Raw genomic sequence first — 23,034 nt, forward strand, 5'->3', positions numbered from 1 at the left:
AGTAGCTACAAGTGCATTAAATATTTGAAACCATATCGCTGTCCATCTGTTAAACTGTCTCTTCCGTCAAGGATGACTACAATCAATTTGGCAAATCAAATCTGACCCCAGATTCAATAGTTAGAAAACCTTTACATTACTTGCAATCAAAAAAAAAATGAAAACCTACGAAAAGTAACTTATGAGTAATTTTTAGCTTAATGTTTAAGCCACCATGCTTTAAGCCACGCAGTAATTTTTCATGGCGAATCAAAAGCTTCCTTTAAACATACAGGTAGTTCGCATATTTGTCTCAAATTTAATCAGAATTAGTGTCCTGCTCCAGCTGAGCACAGCACATCGCAACCCCCCAGGCAGCCTACAGCTGTACAGCAAGAAAGGCTAGTCTCCTTTAGCTGCTGGTCTGGAGCTACCCTGAACACCTGAAAGCATCTCAGCTTTTTATTGGAGAGGTTTTGTACATCACCTCCTCTTCATCTGCAACTGTGGCACTTTAAAGATCTGACTAATAGGAACACAGCACAATTTGGTCATACGGTTTCCCACTTGAGAGATCCAGTTCCTGGAGTGAGATCCCACACAGCCGTGGTGCTACCTACAGTCTCCCCTTGACCTGTCTAGAACTCTGCATTCTCTCTTTGCGAATACAGACTTGTTGCAAGAAATCACATCAGGATGTATGAGAAATGCATGCCAGCAAGTGACAAAGGGAAGCCAGACAATATTGTATAGTTACTGGAAGTAAACTGCGTGGCACAAGTATCATCACCCACATCGTTGTAATGTTACAAGCTTTGAAACGTAGAAAAGTACAGAGATAGAGGAATGCAGCTTAGCAACACAAAAGCTTTTTTTTCCCCCTCCATTTTTACCTGCAAAGCAACTGGAAAGCAAAGGAAAAAGCTACAACTATTAAAGAAAAAGCTAAGAGCAGCAGATATACTCACCTCTTGTGCATACTTTTGAGTGAACAACAGTGGAAACTTCAAATTCCTAACATCACTTAAGGTCTGCAAAAATATTAAGAAAAACATTTATCTTTTCCAAAATACCATTCTTCAGTAGTATTACTCTATTATTCTTCAAAAAATACACAAACTGCAAACAAATCAGCTTGATGGGGAAAAAACTCCTTGTTTTAAAGTCTTGCTTTAGTGGTTTGAAAAAAAATAAATCACAAAATACTTAAATAGGCAAGGTGCTGCTTCCCTAAGGATACAGCCTGCAACAGCCATCATGTTACATCTCTGAAGTTTTAAATCGGTCAGATACACAAACTTGCACTTTCTTACTTTGGCTCAACAAAGTCAACAAATCTGTGCACCACCCATAATCCCCAAGGTCATCTACACCATATTAAGACACATGAAATGACTGGCTCCATCTTAACAATGCAAGCACTAGTCTTTAATTAACGTTTATGGACTAACGAGCAGATTTATCAGCAGTTTCGAAAGCAGTTCACGTCGCGTTTTTCCGTGTCCTTACAAGGCAGCTGGTCTCCTTCAGTGCTTCTTCCATACCAAGCACGTTGGCTCCATCTAGTGACAGTAATTTTCCCCTGTTCAGCCACACAAATCTTTCCAGCAGGCACCTTATGAACTTAAGTTCTGCAATTGCCAGCAGCCCATGACCCACTTTAGTATGTTTATAGGGCAGTATTTTAGGGCAGAAGGGCAATATTCAGCACTTAATTTCTTACGGGAAGGATCTCCTTTTACAGAAGTTTGAGCACAGAATATAAGAATTCTAAAGTTAAAACAAAATTCAGTTCACTGTTACTCTGCTGAAAGTATAAACTGGCCAGTTAAGAGCGATGGGCAACAGTCAAACGGCTGTTCAAGAGAACTGAGTTTTATGACAATAAAACGCTTCAAAAAACTGTTCTCCTTGTCTACCAATTCAGTCTGCATTTAGCAATCTGTTTTCAAACAGCTAATTGGGAAATAAATTGCACTGTCACAGACTAACTGCCAACAGCTTGAGACAAAGGCCGGTCTCACGCTCTTCCTCTGGGGATTTTTCCAGCCCTTTGTCACAGATTCCTAGAATTTGCTGGGCTACCTGGGCAGGCAGAGCGTGCTTTGCTTCAGCAAGCGGTGCTAACGCTTGGCTGATGCCAGTGAAAACTTCAGCCTAACAGCTCGGAAACAACTACTAAAATAGCCAAACTCCAGAACTTGACAATAAAGGGGCAGGGGTTTCCTTTTGATTTTATCAATAAGAGTGGAACGACAGTGAAAATCATGGAAGTCAGGGCGCTCCTACAAAGGAAAACATCGGAGCTCAACGCAATTTAGGATTCACTCTGATGACTTGCTTTGCTTCTATAGTCGAGACAGAAACTGAAGGGCAAAGCTTGTAGTTGCTGCTGCAAAGAGACCTTGAGAATCCAGGACAGCTCTTTATCGGGTATGTATCTCAGTAAAACTGATTTTATTTAGGGAAACTGAAATTGGTTTCAGCGCAAGGGGTTCAAATTAAGCACTATTATTCCTCCTCTAGACTATGCTCTTTTGTACCCTAAAAAGCCAGAGCCAAAGCAAGAGAATGCTGAAGCACTCAGGCTGCATTCACGGTATGGTTCAAGCTGCTTCTCACATCTCTGCTAAAAATAACCCACCTTCACGTTACCATTTAAAAGCCCCAAGCACATATACACGATAAATACAAGTTATGACGACTCTTTCTTTCCTGCTTAGGTCACTGGTCACCATATACAAGAGGAAAACCTTTCTGGCTGTAGTCCCCGTTCACTATGAACTTGTTCCTGCGCAAGATGTATCTCATATGCATTTTAACAGCAAGGAAGAGTTGTAATGCACCATCAAACCTCACAAAGTCATATTTGATACAACGAAGGTTACCAGTTCCTGGGAAGATTGTGCATCAACTCCAATTGTGTCCCACTTAGGACTCACAGCTAACACTTACTATAGGAAAAGCAACAGCAATTTTTCCACTAAGTGCTTTGGGTGAAAAAGGACTGCAGATGCAAACGAAGGCAGAAATGATAAAAATGCACAGCATGGTTCCAATTCTTGAATGAAAAATAAGTTGGCAGGCTTAAAGTCACAAGCTATATTCGTTGCTTGAGTTCTTGGATATCCTAGTTCAATAGTTTCTCTTACTCGGCTTGACAACAGAGGAGCTTTGTAAGAAATTAAGGCCTCAATTCAACTGCACGCATCAGGAAGACTGCAATTTATTTTCAATGATTCAGGGGGTCTGTACAAGGCTGATAAAGAAGTTGTGCTCCTAATTGCAAGGCTTTTTCAAAACTGAAAAGAACCTCTTGCAAGGGTTTCACCAAGCGAAGAGCTATTTTAAACAAACGATCAAACCGAGGACAATCCAATACCATACATACCCTGACCCTCTCCATCTGTGTGCTGAAAGGGTAAAGCAGCTCAAAGAGAATCAGTCCCAAAGAAAAGATATCCACTTTGTGCGAATAGGTGTTCCCACAGATCTGAAAATTCAAAATCAGGGTTAGGCCACTCCGGCTACTCACTGTATGTAAGGATGTACAACGTAAACAGCGCCCTTTCGAGGCAGCATAAGGAAGCGATTAGCCCTGGGCAGAGCTGAAAACAGCGGGGCAGGCACGCTGGCAAACTTCATCAAATAAGGAGGGGGGAGCAAGGTCCTGATCACCAGCTCCTCTTTCGCACCCAACTGCAAAGCAAAATGCTTCAACTTTCTCAAAGCTCACGCGCAATAGTGTGTCCTTGCTCAATTAACTTGAATATTACACAGTTTTCTTTCTACTATATTAAAAGATAAATGAATGCATCTATGTACGAATCATTAGCCACTTCTTTGCTATAATATATGTATTAAAACATTAACATTTTTAATCAATTCAGCTCGAAACTCTACTTCAACGAGAAAGAATGTAAGTAACTCGATTGCAACAATTTAGTAGAAAGAGTGCCTGATCTTTGAGCTCCTGGGAATTCAGGTGTCTCCCAGGCACTGCCAGATACAGCTTTAGAGCAGAGAGCACAAACCTGTTCTGGGCTCATGTAGAGTTTGGTCCCTACTTGTCCTGTGTGCCTGGCATAAGCTGGCATTGGGGTAAGTACCGACTCCTCCTCCTCATCTTGGTCCATAGCAGTTACCAGTCCAAAATCTCCAACCTTTACTATGTCATCCATTGTGAAAAATATATTGGAAGGCTAAGAAAACAAACAGGGGAAAAGAAAAAAAAGATGTAAGTAATAAACAAGCCTCTGTGGATCAGAGGATACAAAACTTTGTCCTAATTCAGATAAGCCATGCCGTCAAGGCTTAAAAATGCTCATTAAACATCAGGTCAGCAGAACCAGCTAAGAATCTTAGCTATTCAGGAAAAAGGAATTACTCCTGCAATAAAGTCTCCCTTCCCGAAACTGCTCATTTCTTGTCATCCAGTAGAGGCTTACTGGCACCGCGGAGGTCGGCTGAGTAACGTACACAAGAGTCAACAGCTGTTAGGAACTGCACAGATAAGCTCTCCAACTCTCCATCACATGGCAATTTCACACCAGATGCTGGCGTCCTGACTCCTGGTCTTTTTTAGTCTAATCTCCAAGTGCTAAGCTTGTTCACCGTATCATTAACCAGCATGGAGCACGTCATCTTAATGCCAAATTATAGGTACCTTGGAAGTCTGGGAACAAGGTCTGATTTTCAGCTGGTTCTGTGCAGTTTAACTGTGGGAACAGCTGGTTGCATGACAGAATTTAAAGTTTATTTTTGACAGAAGCTTAAGAACTTTGCAGTTCACAAGAGCAACAACGGTGATGATCTGGCTTAAGTCTCCTTTAGCTTGTTTGCCATGTACCACCATCCTTGGCTTAACCTACTGATAAAAGGGACTGGAACTGAGATGCCCCCCTGCTAACAGTACATATCTCAGGTGGTTTTTCAAGAGATTTACATCTGGCTGATGGAGTAGCACACACCAAATCAATGATTATTTCTCTGAAGTGTGACCACTCCACCTCAGTTACAAATAAAGACAGACACACAATACCGGGGGAAGAACAGGCTGATTCTGCAAAGGGAAAGAAGCAGCAGGATTATGCACAGGGAAAGGGCTGAGGCGTGGTAAAGAGGCAAGTGGTGCTGGGCAGGCTCCTCTCAGAGCTCCAGGACCTTCAAGGCTGGGAGAACATGGTCCATGCTTTGCTGACATAAACCCTGGAACAGGAGGAGGTAGACAGATAGAGGGCAATATTTTTCCACAAGATTAAAGGACTACAAAGCTGACCTATTTCAAAATCCATCCGACTTCCTCAATTAAAGACAAAACCACTCTGTGCAAGAGAAAACAAGACAGAAAAAAAGGCTTCTTGGGTTTTTTTTTTTAAGCAACAGACAGCTCTGAGATAAGCACTACAGAAAAAAGTTATATCTAACTTGTTAGCTCCACAGTGCCCACATCCTGTCTCTAAAACTGCCTTCTGAGCCAGGCCTTATCTCCTGCGGTATTTTCCTGTAATGAATGTCATGCCCTTCAGAGTCACAACTCATTTAGTGCACAAAAGCTACTACCCTGTAAATCCATAGTCTCCAGGCTCTCCCTGAAGCATTTAAACAGCACCCACCTTCTGACGGCACACCCACATTGTCACAAGTCTTTATACCAGAATTTTAATGCTCAAGGCACAAATATCTCCATCAGGGATTTGTATCCCATTGTCTTGACCTCCACTCCCCTCTTCCTCCAACAAACAGAAGTCAGCAAACAAGATCTGTCTTGCTTCACACAGCAAAACTCCTCTTATCAGAAAGTTTTATTTCTTCTACTTCTCTGGCTGAAAACAGACTGTCTCTGAATGGACTGGCATATAGTTTCTACAAGTTAAGGAGAACGGACTCTCTGCTATCGCAAACTGCCAGCAAAAGTTATCAAGACCACATTCAGAAAGAGGAAGACTAAGGCAGATGCACAGAAGTTTGATTTAAATCAGAATACAACCACCCTCTAGTTTAGTTATCTTGCCACTTGCACAAAGAAATTTCTCTCCAGATTCTTCAAACAGAATAAGAATTCCTATTTTCTTCACAGACATGAATAAGCTACTCGCACATCTGGAAGACTACTGTTTAATTCAATTAATGCCGCAAAATGTATCTAAGACTGTTCTTGCAGTTCTATGAAACTCGTAATTTCTTTTGAGCTGTCAAGCATGACCAAGGGCTTATCCTCGGAATAACAGTAAATTCATTTGACAGACAGACTTCTGTTTCTGTACTTCATTTTCTTCAAAAGAATTTGAACTGTGACCTATTCACTTGCCCACCTAAATTCCTGCCATCTTGTCATTATGGTCTCTCCGACTAGTAGGAGCCTAATTAATGCATCTCAATGTTAATTTAAATATTTAAAATATCATCTTGAATCTTTCAATATGCATGCATGCAAATTTACTTTCATATAGGTCAATGAGTTTTTGGTGGTGCCAATGGGAGCGAGAACTGGCCTCCGCTATCAGCTGGCTCTGCCTCCAGCAAAGACAAAACAGCTTTGCAGGTTATTTGCTTATTAGTGCTGGCACGAACTTAGGGTTGCGTGACCAACGTCTTGGACAAATTACAAAATTAGGTGAGACGTTCCTAGGAGCTTCTGAAAACTATAGGGAAAAAAATAAATATACTGGCTGTTGTTTTGACCAAATTAACACATAACAGACAAATAAACTTCCAGGATGCAAGAATAACGTCTATACACGCATGGAAGTTTTCTGAAGCAGGAAGTTCTTCGTTCAGGGAAAGCCTTTCCAAGTTGTTTATACCAAGTAAGCACAATAAAATCTCTTGTTCAAACTGCTGCCAGCATTGAACTTTTAAGATGTTCCAACAAAATGCTACGCAACTGCTGATTAAGACTAATCCAGTTCTAAGTGAAGATCTACGTAAGCTTTACTGAACAGTGATCTCCGTGAAGACTGCAGAGAGTTACAACTGACAGGACTGTTAAGAAAGGTTATTAATTAACATGTCTAGCAACATATTAGTATAGGGATCTAATTACTTTTCTGGTCAGTTTCTCAAGCACTAAAGATTTTTTCAGATAACTGGTTCAAGGTAATTGCTTAATGCTGATGGGGAAAGAAAATACTTGGATGGCTTTGTGAGTTTCTCTAACTTTGACATATCCTTTCAGTGTTACTGAATTTGAATCCCCTTTTACTCCCACATCTGAGATGGCATTTTTATCTTTTGTTTCTACTGATACACCAAATTATTACCACCCGAGAAGCTACAACAACGGTTATAATCATTTACTCCATTCAGGTACGTATTAATGCCTCCTCAAAAAAAGCAAAGAGAAACAGGAACTGCCTCTTCACCATTTGGCAAAAGCAATCCGTTTCTCAGAGCTTACAATAAGATGACTAACTGAGCTCTTTAATTAAATTCTGGTATTTGGTAACACATACTGACTCTTCCAGTGCTAAAAGGTCCAGCAAGACCAGGCACTAACACAGGATCAGAAGCAAAATGAAGGAAAAGGCACAAAAAGTTACTCCTGACTTCAGTTATGCTAAACACTAGAGACAAAAACTACCTTTCCCAGCCTTAATCATCTGGATGTTGTCAAGACATTAAAACAATTATGAATCCTTCAGAAAGCTGAGTTGTGATAGTTGGCATTGACTCATAATTCAACTCCATTTCAATCCTAGAGCAGTAACACTTAATTTTTACTTTCTCTAACCAGGAGTAACAACACTGCTCTCAGGCAGTATTGCTCTAGAAAGGAGGAGGAAAATAACAGAATTAGAATCATAGAACGTTTAGGTTGGAAAAGACCTTTAAGATTGAGTTCAACCATAAACTTAACACTGCAAATTATCTGCTTCACTTGAAATGGCAGAACAGGATCCAAAACAGCTTTCTTTGCCACACAGCTCAGCCATGAACAACCCTGTATAAAGAACCTGAAATAAAAAACGCCATAAAACAAATGCGAGTGATCTGCGCCAAGTACAAGAAGCCTTGGTGTAAGAAAGACTTTAATTGCAATAACGAATGATTAATGTTTATTTCCTGGAGCACTGCACCTCCAGATTATTGTACAGACATTAACTCATCTTTTGTAACACCTTTTGTAACACCCAAGCTGAGGTCACTGATAAGAGTCAACTATTTTAGCAGGATTTGTCTCCAGTGCTGTATTACTCCCACACATGAGAAAGTTTCACCTGTAATCCACACACTTATCACCTGTCAATTTAAAGCAGAACTTGACACTGAGCTAAACAGCCTGGCACTGCTGTCTTAGCAAATTTGGAATTACTGATGCTCAACTTCGTAATGCAGTGGAAGAACAGCTACCCTGTGATGTCATCTGAGTCAGGCCCTGTGTTTCAGGAATTTACAGCACCAGAGACTTTTGTCTGATACTTTGGGCACAAGTAATTCAAGTTATGATAGCTCTGAAGATAATCTCACAGCACTAAACCAGAAAACATTTGCCTATAGGACACAGCCAGTGAGATAAACAGTTACAACCAGAATTTGGAAAGTTCATGCATTCAGTGATCAGCGTGCCAATAAATAAATTTAAAAAACCCCAATCAACACATTTCCTACAGTAACCTATGAATACAAACCTTGAGATCCCTGTGCATTAATCCTTTGCTATGCAGAAAGTCAACTGCTTCAGCTATCTGCAGAAATATCTGCAGACACTCTGTCCTTTCCCTCTCCTCTATCATGCATCTTCTGCTCATCCAGTCTTTAAGGTTCTCTTTCCGGCACAGCTGCATCTGGATGTAAAGATACACCTTTGGAGAGGCGGGTTTGACTTTTTCTGTAATATTTTTGGAAAGGTCCAGGCTTAAGCTTGTGGGCCTTGGTGGAGAAACAGAGAGGGGACTTCCTGAAGCAGATTTCTTGTTATCAGATTCTTTTGTACTTTTTGCCTTGTCCTCAGAAAGACTCTCATCATGTGAAACATTAACTCTACCTTCCTTACTAGAAGCATTTCCACAACCAGAATCCTCAAACACAATAGAAGAGGAGGTCCCTTCCCTCAGGTGTACAACAGAAACAGCTGAAGAACAAATTTCCACAGAGTGACCCAGCTCTTTATTGTTGATAGTACTGTCTTCTACATCACAGCCTGTAAGGACACTGTCCTGAAGGTTTAATAGCGGATCTTCTGACTGGTGTAAGTCCCTGTTGTCCGTGGCGGAAAATTCCAGAGGAGAAAACTGGCTTCCGGATGAATCAGACTGACCACAGGGTATTCCCACGGACCTTTCCCTCTCTGACGAAGTGGCAATAACTTCAACATGCTCCTTTGTTGAAAATGGCTCTGTTCTGATCTTAAATGACGGGACATCCATCGGACTGGGAGAACTGAGGGGCCAATCAGTGCTAGAAGAACAAAAATCAAGAGATCAATACTACAGAACTTCATTTCGCTAGAAATGCATTTTCAGAAGTCCAGGTTTTAACAACTGCTACCTCTGAGAACCGTGTCACACCACAACGGCAAATGGCTACCCAAGTGTGGGAATCACTAATAACCAGGATTTAGAATTCATTTTTCTTAGCGAGGATAATGTTTTCTCATCGAGACAAGAGTGCTGATAAAGGAAAACTCAGCAAGCCCTACTGCCTGGATTCCCAATGTGAGATCAGGCTCATCTTCAGCTTGAACAAATTCAGTCACAGAATCACAGAATGTCAGGGGTTGGAAGGGACCTCAAAAGATCATCTAGTCCAACCCCCCTGCCAGAGCAGGACCACCTAGAGCAGGTCACGCAGGAACACGTCCAGGAGGGTTTTGAATGTCTCCAGAAGAGGAGACTCCACAGCCTCTCTGGGCAGCCTGTTCCAGTGCTCTGCCACCCTCTTTGCAACATGCGTTGCACTGACTATTTAAAGTGCCTTCAAAGAATTACAGCTATGAAATGTTAATTTGATGCCTGAAATATGAAGGTTGCTATATTCTATTAGGTATGTTAAGACGTTATGAGACCACTAAACAGTCTTGTATTAGGCCTCATTCTTTAAATGCTAACATACACCCACTTTTTCCTTTCTCTTAACATCCTTCAATTCCTTTATCTAATTTTCCATTTTTAACCTAATTCTACCAAGCTTTATAAATTGTCACTCTGATTATTCCTCACATATTTCTGCAGAAATAAATTCATTGAAGCATTGCAGTACTGAATAAGATCCATCTAAACCAAGACAACAAAGAGGAGGAAAGCAGCGGAAAGGAACAAATTGGACAGAGATGCCAAAGTTTAAAATTCAATCACAGTAGCAACGCTTCAACTTTCCAACCACCCAAAGATTAAACTACAGAAGTTAAATTAAGAACTTAATTCTTAAGATGTTTCCTACGCTGAAAGAAGGACCTTAACACAACTGAGAACCCAACAATTGAGATATGCTCTGCACAAGCGTGATATATTTGTACCTTGTTCAACTGAAAAGTTGACAGGCTAAGTTAATAATCATCTCATACCTACACAGTTTCTCCATCTTCCTGGATCATCTACCAGTTCTCCAGTTCCATTGATGTACAATCTCAAATGCAATTGTTAAAACCCCCCCACGAGTTACCTTTCATCTTTTAACCACTGTTCATCCATCTTCTCCTGCCATCTCTCAGGTGGAGCTTCCAGCCACGCGTTGAAATACCGAACAATACCTGGATGCTCAAGTTTAGCTAACGCCTTGACTTCCCGCATCACCTTTTCACGAGCCAGCTCCCTACGATTTGGGGTGAGGAGAACAACAGAGACACGGTCACATAAAGCAACAGCATAATACAGAAATTTCTGCAAAGGAATTTAATCAAAGCTAGCCCAGTATAAACCAGGCCAGGAGTATTGCTCTTCACACCAAAAGACAGATGTGTCTTAAATTCCTCAGAGTAACTCCTTTAGGTCAGAAGTGTGGAGGAGCAGTATGTGCTCATAATGGTTAAGTATTTAGTCAGCCCTTTCCAAATAATTACAGGCAGCAAAACTGAGAAAAGGTTGATCTTGTTCTCAACTGTTTACAAGGATAGAAAAAAAGACCACTAAACAGCCATATTCTAGGGATGTAGAAGACACTGACACAAAAGACGACAGACAGTAATACCTTAGTATGTCTTTTTTAATTGGCATTAACATAAGGAGACTGCATAAAGACTATCTCCATTCTACGGACAGGAAAGCAGGTCCCCTGCTATCTTATTGAAGTAAATCTCTCTTCATAAGACTGTAAATGGATCAAGTGAGGCCAGATGGTTTTATTTAATGGGTTTGAATATGCTTGGAAAAGAAGAATTCAGGCTACCTTAAATTTCTGAACAAAACCTTTAACCTTAAATAGTCACGCTTATTTAACACATCAAGGAAAAAAAAAAAAGTAATTCTAGATTTCATAGCTTTACCCCCTCCCTCTACTGGCCTGCCTGTTGCTGTTCTAACTTGAGATTTCCAGAAGCAGTGTCTCCCATCTCCCACTAAAAGGAACTGCTGCAAGCTCTGTGTAGGGTAATTCAGCACCATGGCTTGACCACCTATGACTGAAAGAAAAGGTAGGGGTTGTGGGACCAGAAAATGAAACAAATGGACAAATGGAGTCACAAAAGCTGGTGAGGGAGAGAGAAAAGAAAGAGAAGGTGGAGTAGGAAAGGTAAGGAGAGGAAGGAGAGAAGCAAATTAACAGCACTACAAATAACTGGTCCTGTTATCAAAGGTTCTATTCATCAAGGACATCAAAGGAGTTTCCATGTAGCCGCAGCATCCTCACAAGGGTCCTGCTATGGAAGTACTTTAGCCAAGCAGGTCACCCTTCTGCTGTGATTACATATGCCAAATTCTCGATGCCAAAACTAAGTCAATCCCCCCATTAAAAAGTATGTCATTCATCCTAATGTAATGTCATCTCAGAAATCAGGTAATGATAGATTCAAGAACAGATCGTTCAGTGTAGGACGGGATCCCACCATTCCTTCATTACTGCTCTATCTCAACAAACTCATTCGTTACCTGTTAGGTAAACGGATCCTTTTGATAGCATAGTTGCAGTCATCCACTTTATTTCTGGCTTCAAAAACTACTCCAAAACCTCCACGACCCAGACATTGAATTGGTTCAAAATCTGTCAGGTATCTGGGATGAGAAGGGTGGGAGGAAGGGAGGGTACGAGAAAAAAATGCATTAGTATAGACAGAAAAACGAAGAGTGAAATATTTCTGTATAGACAAAACACGCTGAACGACTTGCAGCATTTCTTATCTTTTTTCCCTGCTGACCCACTGAGGCAATCAGATGGTTACCTATTTATGAAACGGGCAGGTGCTGATTATGCATTTGTTCAGTGTCTGTCACAACTCAGCAAGATCCATTACGCACGCATGTGACAAACTGAAGACCTTTTTCAGAATATCAGGTTGCGTGCTTACCGGATCATCGACCACGAGTATGCAGCCTAAGTTTCTATACCCAAACTAAGTAACTATTTCTGCAACTAGTCCTTTTAAGCATGCCTTCCGAAACATCACTGTTCTTAAGCCTCATTACCTTTCTTCCTCTTTTTAAATACTTCAGTTCTTACTTTCAGTGAGTTGCAAACGTGCAGGAAATGGTCACCTTTTCTCCACGGTATCGTAACATGCCCCTACACACCCTTCTGTCTTAAACAACTCCTTCATAACAGCCACAAAGGATTCTTCCAAATATAGTCTGCTTATTCTGCAGAGCATAGAAAACTTCATCTGTTTCCATCTGCAACTGCCTTTCTCTGCTTCAATCCATAAACGCAGAAACAGAGGGAGTAAACGCTGATTAAGACCCTCAAGAATCAATCTTCCATTTCACATATCAGCAGAAAACATGACAGCGACATTCCTGATCACAGGTAGACGCTCTGGGATTGCTTAGACTAATCACAACCGCAATCTCCCATCGGTAGCGGGGTGACAGGGTTCTTTGTGTCAGTTGCCGACTACCCTGCAAGGCTGGAAGACTAGGGTAGGTACGAACAAGTGAACACCTGCTCGTTCCTCCAGGTAGTATTAGTTGTCACGCTGACTAAAAACCCTGTACACGTGGTGTCGAACTGAGCTCACCTTGACACATATCCACAGTTCTTGACGTCGCTCCAGCTGCTGTCTTTAACGTCTCCACAAGTGGGCTCATATTTGCTATCAGTCTGACACTGTGTTTCAGATTCCTTTCGCAGCTAACAAGGGTTACCACAACAAGAACAAGAAAAAAAAAAATCAACTCCTTAAGTACTTGAGACCAGTTTGTACCCCTAGACACGGCATTAAACAATTTCAGTGTCAGTATCTCCGAAGATGTCAGATATGGTTGAAGCAGTCTAACGGGCGCGCTGAAGCATTCAGCAAATTGTACGTGGCAGCTGACAGCCTTCACAGATAGATTAAACAATAAATTTAGGCTTTTGATTTTGTTATCTCGTTCGGTTTTAACTTATTAATACTACTCATGGCAGACTCAAAACCAACCGAAAAGGCTAGAATAATACCTTCTGTATTCTGAAAAAAATACTTACTCTGCTGTAAGGATGGGGATGGAAAAGTTTGCGTACGATAAAAGTTGTGGCCACAATGCAAAATACAATGGTGCCGACAATTTCTTTCCACCAGTGAAGCAGAAGAACAGGATCTTTTTTACGAATGTTCTTGTAATTTGTTTCATCAAAAAATCGAACAGTGATCTGGGTGCTACGTTTATTTCTCTCTCTTTTGTAATAGGGCAAGTAATAACCGTTATCTGTGTATCAAAAGACACAAAGAGGGCATAGATTTACTTGTAGGTAATTCCGAAACAATTTTTTCTTCTCATTAAAAGGCCTCCTCAACAGACCCAGGGTATTTTTGTTTGCAGGCCCCTGACTTTAAATGGCACATAAGCAAATTCAGTTAACCAAGGTTGCAGACTCCACAGCAAGTAAGTCTCCCATCAAAGTTTACCACTTCAGAAGGTCTGACCACTGATAGCTTTAAACCAGAGTATCTTCCATATAGAAAATTTTATACCACCAGGCTGAGTCTCCAGCATTGTTTGCAAATTCAGAAAAAAAAAAAAAAATCACAAGCTTTCTCCAACTATCAGACCAACTATCAGTGGCAGTGGCAGTACACCCAAAACCTCTGCAGTAGCAATTTCTGGCGCTCTGAAGTGCTTTGTGTGGCACTAATTGTACACACACCACAATTTGGAAAACCCAGTTTGGGCAATAATTTCCTAGTTCCTTAAATGTTAAAAAAACCCACATATTTAAGATCAAACAAATGGCCATTTATTGAATTTCACAGATAATAAATGGGCAAATCTGGCTATTTGAAACACTTTAAAATCTGGAACTTCCACCTACCATACGGATATTGTAGAACTGAAAGTGCTCCATTACTGTACTCTTCATGAGAATACTTGTCATTGCTGAGACACTTATCGAACTCATCAGATCCCACCAACACTGGAGTCCTGGAGGGAGAATCTAAGCATAGAGAAGACACAATTTTCTGAGCTGAATTGTTACAAATACTCTGTTCTCGTATTAATGAGAGCTCCAATTGCATAATCTTGGAAAATGTCTCTTGGACGAGACCATGAGAACAAAGATCAATGCAAGGAAACATCAAGAAGGGTATTTTAGAATCACAGAATGGTTTGAGTTGGAAGGGACCTTAGATATTATCTAGTTCCAATGCCCCTTGCCATGGGCAGGGACACCTCCCACCAGACCAGGCTGCTCCCAGCCCCATCCAGCCTGGCCTTGAGCACTGCCAGGGAGGGGGCAGCCACAGCTGCTCTGGGCAACCTGGTCCAGTGTCTCACCACCCTCACAGGAAAGAATTTCTTTCTAAGATCTCATGTAAATCTATTCTCTTTCATTTTGAAATCATTACCCTTCATCCTATCACCACACTCCCTGATGAAAAGTCCCTCCCCATCCTTCCTGCAGCCCCCTTTCAGCACTGAAGGTGAAGGTACTGAAGGTACCTCAGCTCTAAGGTCCCCCTAGGGCCTTTTCTTCTCCAGGCTGAACAACCCCAACTCTCTCAGCCTGTCCTCACAGGGGAGGTGTTCCAACCCCCTCATCATCTTCACGGCCCTCCTCTGGACCTGCACCAACACGTCTGTGTCTTTCTTGTCCTGAGGACCCCAGAGCTGGACACAGCACTGCAGGAGGGTCTCACCAGGGCAGAGTAGAGGGGCAGAATCACCCCTCTTGATCTGCTGGCCATGCTGCTCTTGATGCAGCCCAGGATGCGATTGGCCTTCGGGGCTGCAGTTGTGCACTGGCGGCTCATGTCCAGCTTCTCATCCACCAGTACCCCCAAGTCTTTTTCCACAGGGCTGTTCTCTAGCATGTCTTCTCCCAGCCTGTATTGATACTGCCAGTTGCCCAGGTGCAGGACCCTGCACTTGGCCTTCTTGAACCTCATGAGGTTCACCTGGGCCCACCTCTCCAGCCTGTCCAGGTCCCTCTGGATGGCCTCCCATCCCTCTGGCATATCGACTGCACCACCCAGCTTGGTGTCATCAGCAAACCTGCTGAGGGTGCACTCAATGCCACTGTCAATATCATTAATGAAGAGATTAAACAACACTGGTCCCAGTAAGGAGCCCTGAGGGACACCACTTGTGACTGCTTTCCACTGACATAGAGCTATTGACCACTACTCTCTGGATGTGACCATCCAGCCAATTCCTTACCCACAGAACAGTCCACCCATTAAACCCTTATCACTCCAACTTAGAGGGAAGGATGTCGTGGGGGACTGTGTCAAAGGCCTTGCAGAAGTGCAGATGACATCCGTAGCTCAAATGATTTACAGCTGGAAACATTAGACTAGTTTGAAACATATGGGAAATCAGAAAGATGTCCTGTCTTTTCAGAATTAAGACAGTAAATGAAACTCTTGTTACTTACGGATTAAAGGTTTCCATTTGATTTTGGGAAGAGGAATAATTGCATTATCGTTCCTGGATTCCAGAGCCTTTGGGTTGGTTGGGAATTTCTCAGAAATTCTGACTGATGACTGAAGATACAACTGGCCCCTGTACATACCTAAGTAATATGGCAGAGAGCATCTTGGTCTTAAGATTTAGTTGTCTTCACCCCCAGAATAAAATTGCCCAGATAAAACACATGATTAAAAACATTCTTGAAAATATTTCTTTATATTCTGAGAATCTGAGATACTGACTCTGATTGCCAGGCTGGATGACTTCAAGTAACATGCTCCCTCTGTTCTAGAAAACCAAGAGATCAGGATATCTCATTTTCACTGTGAAAGAGCTGGTGCTACAGAAAAATGCCAGCAATTTTGAAGAGTTATAAAGCAGCTTGGGCTTTGCATACGTAAGACTTCTTTCAAACTTCCTACCCTTGTTAATGCTGGTACAGATAACTCCTCACCAGCCATCACCAGGAAGGCTGGAACAATCTGACTGCTTCTTAGCGTTACTCTTTATTGCGTATCAACTAACATGAAAGCTACAAGGTGTGAAGACTTCTAGAAAAAGACTAAGGCAAACGAAGTCTTAGAAAACCAAAGCACATTTACCTCCCAGAGACAGACAGACAGCTGAGAGGAAGGACGACCTGGGGCCACTATTTCAAATTGTCACAAACCACATCAAATGAATTCTGACAGCTGGATGAAAACTTAATCACATAAAATCTTAACTGAAATTTCCTCATGGTAAATTACTGTAATCAGTGTAGAGGAAAAAATGAATGTGACAAACTAGTGGGCTGGAGGGAGAGACTCCTTATTGCTTACTGAGCAATAAGATTGCCTTGTTAGCTATACACCTATCTTTAAAAGTTTCAAGACTTTCAATCATCTCCAATGTACTGAAACTACAAAGTAGTGAACATTTCAGAATCAAAATAGGAAAGATTTATGGTTTTGAAATAGGAAAAAAGAAAGAAAAAAATCAATCTTTTAACTATCACTGTTTAGGCTGAACACAGATATTAATTCTAAAGGTATACCATACCTTCCGTAATTGACAGAATTTCTAAGATGGGTACACAGAACTCTGACTTTGAATGACAACAGCAAAGATGACCACAGCAAGCTAGGAAGAGATGAGAACACATCTCTACCTTTTGAAAGTCTTTAAATCAAGTCAAGGTGCCTTTCTGGGATATACATGTTAGTGAAGTCTTAATTTTGGGGCTTTATAAAGCATTGTGGGTTAAATTTAACAGCCTTCATTATGCAGAATATTAAGACTGGACGCGTTATGGCTCCTTGTAACTAATCTACCAGCACAGAAAAATCTGCTTTACTAGAACCTCAGAAAGCAGAATAACATCTACTACAGAAAATGCTGCAGTCCGTGTCTCACCCAAGTAGACGCTGGATTCTGTGGCCCCTCTGGCAGCTTCCACAAGATCTTCTTCATCTTCCAGTACTTCATTGTTCGCAGTGTAACTTGTGTCATCAAACAGACTGATTGGAATTACTTTGCCATCCTTAACCAGCCACGCAGAAGCAATTGGAGTGCAAAACTGAAGGAGAGAGGGGTAAATGGAAAATTAATGTTGTATTAACTAGATATTACAAAAGAATAATGCTAAACAATGCCCTTAAATTGCTTGGTTTAGCTTTTTTAACAGATGTAGGAGCTCAAAGTCAGAACTTCAGTTAAAAAAGTTACAAGCAGGTGTGTGCTTCTTTACAAAGACTGCACCTGAAACCCAAGATGAAAGACATAATCTATGATGCTGCAGAACTTCTAACGTGCATAACATTTAATATTCTGTCTGTTCCCCTACCTGGTATTCCCATTCCAGATGTCCTCCTCGTTTGTTAAAAGCCATCACCTTCCAGTCAGCTACCGAGACCTTTATCACTGTGTCTTTCATCATAGCTTCCTGCTCATCCACATCCGAAATAATTTTTGTTTCTTCTTTGTTCATATTTGATTTAAAATTGCTCTCAATATATCCCGCTCTAGTTTCGATATCTGGGACGTAGCGCAGCTCGAAGTGACCAACGCTGAAATTCCACCTTAAAGAAGAGAAAAACTTTGTAGAAACAATTTCTCTATTCCAAGGAAGTCCCAAATCCTCCGTCCAGAAGATTCTTAAACTGAATTACCTATAGTTGGCCCACATTTTCCACAGTAACCTCTCAGACTGTCAGATGAACCCAACTGTACCAGGAGGGGGAGCGCTAATCCAGAACACAAACCAAACAAGCTAAGAAATCTTGTCCAACATGATGGGCGAGTGGAGAAAACAGCTGGTGAAGTACAGCTAATGGCACTAAAGGTTTAGCATATGGACAGGGCAATTAAAATCATCAAGTAGTACAGTTGGGTCTGTTTATTAGGAAAACACTACGTACCCAATGAAAGCAAGAAGTATAAAGCATCTAGGAAGCAGCACTCTATATAAGACATTTATCTTTATCAATCAAGAAGGTTTAATTCGAAACATAAGATTTTTCAATCTGAGGGATGGACAATGCTTTTTCTTTCCTTTTGTTTTAATCCCACACACAACCTAACACAGGATCTCTTTGACAGGTGCTTCCTGGAACCAGGACCGCTCATTTCCCAGAGGTTAACACCGAGAAAATACAACTGTATAAGGAACACAGTTGTCTCAGCCAAAAGCTCTTAAATTTCAGTAAACCAATGAATTAGGGTAGAAACTGAAAATTATTTTCAGAAAGAGAAAGAATAATTATTTTCTTTTTTCCATGATACAACCCAATGCTGTAGAGAAGGTACAGATGGGAAAGCATGGCAAGTTTGTGTCTTGAAGAGCAAGAAGGGAGAACTATTTCTTGAACAGCACGTTTGGTACCCAAAGTTTCTTAGGACCAGACTGGCAACCACCAGGAGCCCAAACCGTCTCCTTAAAGAATTCATACCCTTACGGTAGAAGTTTGGCATATTTTATATATTCAGTTTATTTATGAAAAGTTTTTCTTTCTCTGGATTAAAAACCCAGATCCATCCTGTAAACTCCACGGCAGCCATACTGTGTCACTAGGAAAGCACCTACTTCTGACTACAGAGAGGGGAGGACTCTGGTGCACAAGAGGTCATACTGCCCTTCTGAAGAGATGTACGAAGGAAAAAGTAAGGTTTTATGACATACCTATCCCTGCCAGTATCAGCCTCCAAGAACCACAGAACCCAAGACTTCTCTTTTCAGACATCTGATCTGCAAATCTACTGGAGTTCTAATTAGGTTCTCTCTGACACGCTACGGATGCACAAATCCTGTCAAATCCTACTGCAAACAGAAGAGGGAGCAGGGGAACCGGGAATGACTAGCTCTCCACTAAACTGTTGGGCAGTTATTGTATCTATGTATGGCAACCAGCCTTTTAAACCTGTATTTTATGAAGTCGGTTTGGGGTTGTTGCTTTGGTTTGGGTTTTTTTTTTTTTTTAGTAGAACACATCTATATTTTTTTTTTTAGAAGTCTTGATGTATTAAAACTTCTATGTGACAGCATTAGGAAAGTCACAGACTGAACCATTTTCTACAGCCTGTAAAGAACAGACCACCTACATTATGAAATGAACACAGTAGATGTAAGAATGCGACTTGTAAAAAGTAAGATCGAAGACATTCTAAAATAACAGGTAAAGACATCAAGTATAAAAAAAAAACAAACAGTGACAGTTACCATGAGCAGGTAAAGAACTTAAAAAGTGATTTAGTAGGTCATAAGAAGACTTTTAAACTGCCTCCTTTCGTACAAAAATCAACAGTTGGAACAAACATTAGTGACATTTGCCTTGTGCAGTAGAGCAGTGAAACACTTTTGAGGTATGCAAGGACAAGGAAAGTAATTTTCATTTCATTTAGAGGGAATAAATATGTGCACATATCTTTTCTGTCTAATCATCTATAAAATTGAACTTCAAGACATTTTACAAAAGCACTGAACAGCAAGGAGGTTAGATCCTAGCCAACAGTCTGGTGCATTCCTTTGGTTATCAATCTAAGCTCCCTGGTGTAATTCCTAGTCGAATGAGAGTAAAAAGAAGGTCAAATCCTTAAAACATTACATATTAAGAACTTCTCTGTATCAGATTGTTTCTGAACAATTTTTACACTCACTTTTCATTCCCACTGCGCGGCCCAACAGCACGGACTGTTTTCTGGGTTCGGTGTAACAGGAGTGTCTCCTCCTGTTCTGTTTCATCGTCATCCCACCGGCGACAGCCCATAGCTGAGCAGATGTACTTCACCTAAGGAACAAGGCAAGAGACTCACACGTGCTTCCAAGTTCTGAAGAACTTAAAGACAAACAAATGTAATCAACAGCGATATTCAAAGCTAACAATCCTTACAACGCATTTTTTGGCTTGCAGACAGACAATTTGGAGCTCTGTGATTTTAGATGCTCGACTCGCGGGATGTTGAAAAGCCTGGTTTAAGAGATAAGGGCTTTTCAGAACTAAAATTTTCAAAAGACTCTAATAAGTCTACAGTCTATTTTGACTACATTTTGCACATATTTCTACCTTTAATAGGAAGAAATCTTAGCGCTCTCTTTTCCCACTATTTCTACGGACATCGAAAGACCATTCCTACAAGACCCATACCATAATTCTGCTTTCATGCCACATTTGTCTCAGCATAACTCTATCAGCTTCAAATGAAGTACTACTGAGTTATAAAACATAGCACAGAGCCTTACCCCTTTGTCTTGTCAGCTATTACAGGGGAAAGACGACCTTATTTGACTCTCACAGTCACACGGACTTTGCAACTGTCCCAACCTCAAACAGAATTTGGATTATATGGGCAACTGTATTTTTGAAAAGGGAGGTGAACACATTTTCAGGAAGTCTGAATTGACATCACACTGCCAAAGACAACAGACTGCCCAAACTCTTAACGAGGAAGAGTCAGGCACCGTTTCCTGTATAAGGCAACTTTGCTACTGTAAGCATAAGCCAGGAATCAAAGCAGAAACTGAAATTTCCACTTCCTGAACGCTGGGGGAGAAGCAGTCTGTTGGTGCATAGTGCCTTCTGCTATCAATGAGAAAATCAACATGATTTCATGAACTCTCAGGTCTACGCTCTTTATCACTAGTGATCACTCTACACCATGCCATAGACGTGTTCTACATCAAAATGTATGGTCCAAATGAAAAAAACACAACCTGATTTTGTGGAAAACAAACAGTGGAAGTTTAAAATTTTTCAGCTTAATCTATTTTTTTTAAGTTGTTTTAAAACGCACCGATGTTTCTGACTTAGCACATGTCTTTTCTTCACTACATAAAGTATCTACAAGCATTTTAATGACATCTGGCGTTAAGGACTGGGAGAAGTATGTCAAATTCTAAGAATCCAAATAACACGATTAAATCCTGTGCTTTTTCTAGCTTTTTTCTCTTCTGTGTTTTTGCAAAATATACAAGGGAGAAAAATACCTTCTGAACCAGTCAGATAGCAAGTAGTTTTCAACTTAACTTTTGCATGACTTTAAAATGTAACAACTTCTTCTAAGAGATAGTAAACTCTGACAACTACAAGTTTTAAGCTCTTGCATAGGTTGAATGCTTTTCTTGTTTCCAACCAGCTATCCCTCATTAGTTGTGAAAGAAGTGTGTCACCTCAAGCCTTCTCTGATACGCAGTAAGCTGAACAGCAGTCTACCTCAAGCAGAGCTGTATGATGAAGTCAAACTCCTCTCCCAACTCAGTAGAAAGGGGTCATCCCTCTTCCCCTCCCGCCCGCCCTCCTCACCTCTGGTCCCTGCCCCCTCTTCCCTTGTGCTGGCTCTGGCACTCCAACCCCTTGCTGAGCTGGCTACAGCTAACCCAGCACAAAACTAAACCCCCAAAAGCAGAACAGTGCTCTGTTGGGTTAGAAAGTTGAATCGGCTTTGCAAAAGGCACGACAAGTGTTACAGCCAGCACATGGGACAGAGCCGAAGCTCACAGGCAGGAGGAGATCGCAGCGAGGGGCTCAGCCGTACCATCGAACTGCCCCAGCCGTTACCCTTACTCCAGCCCGCCACATTCACTGCCCAAGCAGCTCAGACTCTGCTCTTCCGTGCAGTGCAGTTGTACACTTGAGCTCTACTGTAATTAAACCTCAGGAGCAACCTATCTGCAAGATAACGCACGGAACGCCCAAACGCAAGGCAACTTTTCAGGCTCTCACCTTCCCTGAGTATGAGCTCAGCCCGTAGGTCGTCAGCGACTTTCCCCCAACTAAGACAACGTCCTCGCCAAATTTGTAGGATGACTCAAGAAGAGATTCAACTGTGAAAGGAACTGCTTCCATGGTCTCTCGATCCCGATCCCACTGGAAAAGGTCCCCATCCAAGGAAGGGATTATCATCTTATTTCCAAATACCTAAAACAATTGAGTTGAAGGTTAGCCACCTAACCACAATTTTATCAAAACACACAGATGACAAATGGAAGCAGAAACACTGTACAAGCAACTACGGTGCATTATGTTCCAGTGTCCTATTTTATGGTTTTATATCCCAAAGTCTTATCTTTCAAAGTTACTCTGAACACAGAAAAAACTTTCAGGCATTCAAGTAAAACCCGTATTTCACTATTCTTAGTTAAAAAACAGTGTGATGAGTGACACTTCTTCCACTTTAAGCAAAACATTTTAAAGCTCAATCAGTTGATAGATTAGTATTCATTCAAAGTGTAGAAAATACAATACAGGGAGAAGCACTCTTGAAAGAGAGAGTCACTGGCTAAAGTGCAAATTTTGCAGATTGTGATAGTTTCAAGACAGTGGCATTGCAGGTAAAGTTCTACTTAATTGTTGTTTTTTTTTTTCCCCAGAGTGAGTTTACTGCTAAACACAGAATCAACCATTCTGCCTAGATCAGAAGACCAAGTTTTGTTTTAAAAGAAAAGCTGAGGCTGTAGGTGAACTCTTTTACAATTACTGACTACTCCAGAATATCTGTTCTCCTGTAAAGCAGACAGGGCAATTACCATTGAGATCAGAGCTCACATTTCACCTTTGTCTTTCCAGACAGTTAAATCTAACTTCTCCTCCCCAGAATTTCTTAA

At 41.2% G+C, this 23,034-nt stretch overlaps 1 protein-coding gene across 1 annotated transcript in view; it reads right to left on the minus strand.

The window, feature by feature from the left end:
- The window catches only part of EIF2AK3 (eukaryotic translation initiation factor 2 alpha kinase 3), a 44,350-nt gene that overhangs the window by 366 nt on the left and 20,950 nt on the right, over positions 1–23,034 (minus strand). The window contains exons 3-16 of the mRNA XM_086464053.1: positions 22,154–22,348; positions 20,091–20,221; positions 17,782–18,016; positions 17,352–17,514; positions 15,922–16,059; positions 14,359–14,481; positions 13,534–13,754; positions 13,085–13,197; positions 12,003–12,125; positions 10,582–10,731; positions 8,610–9,378; positions 4,014–4,181; positions 3,371–3,472; positions 948–1,010 (exon numbers count right to left, since the gene is read on the minus strand). Of these exons, the coding sequence (XP_086320179.1) occupies positions 948–1,010; positions 3,371–3,472; positions 4,014–4,181; positions 8,610–9,378; positions 10,582–10,731; positions 12,003–12,125; positions 13,085–13,197; positions 13,534–13,754; positions 14,359–14,481; positions 15,922–16,059; positions 17,352–17,514; positions 17,782–18,016; positions 20,091–20,221; positions 22,154–22,348 (2,694 nt within the window). The remainder of the gene's footprint in view (positions 1–947; positions 1,011–3,370; positions 3,473–4,013; positions 4,182–8,609; positions 9,379–10,581; positions 10,732–12,002; positions 12,126–13,084; positions 13,198–13,533; positions 13,755–14,358; positions 14,482–15,921; positions 16,060–17,351; positions 17,515–17,781; positions 18,017–20,090; positions 20,222–22,153; positions 22,349–23,034) is intronic.

Source organism: Leptosomus discolor, chromosome 4 (assembly GCF_034619465.1).
Source record: "Leptosomus discolor isolate bLepDis1 chromosome 4, bLepDis1.hap2, whole genome shotgun sequence".
In the NCBI taxonomy this organism is placed as follows: Eukaryota; Metazoa; Chordata; class Aves; order Leptosomiformes; family Leptosomidae; genus Leptosomus; species Leptosomus discolor.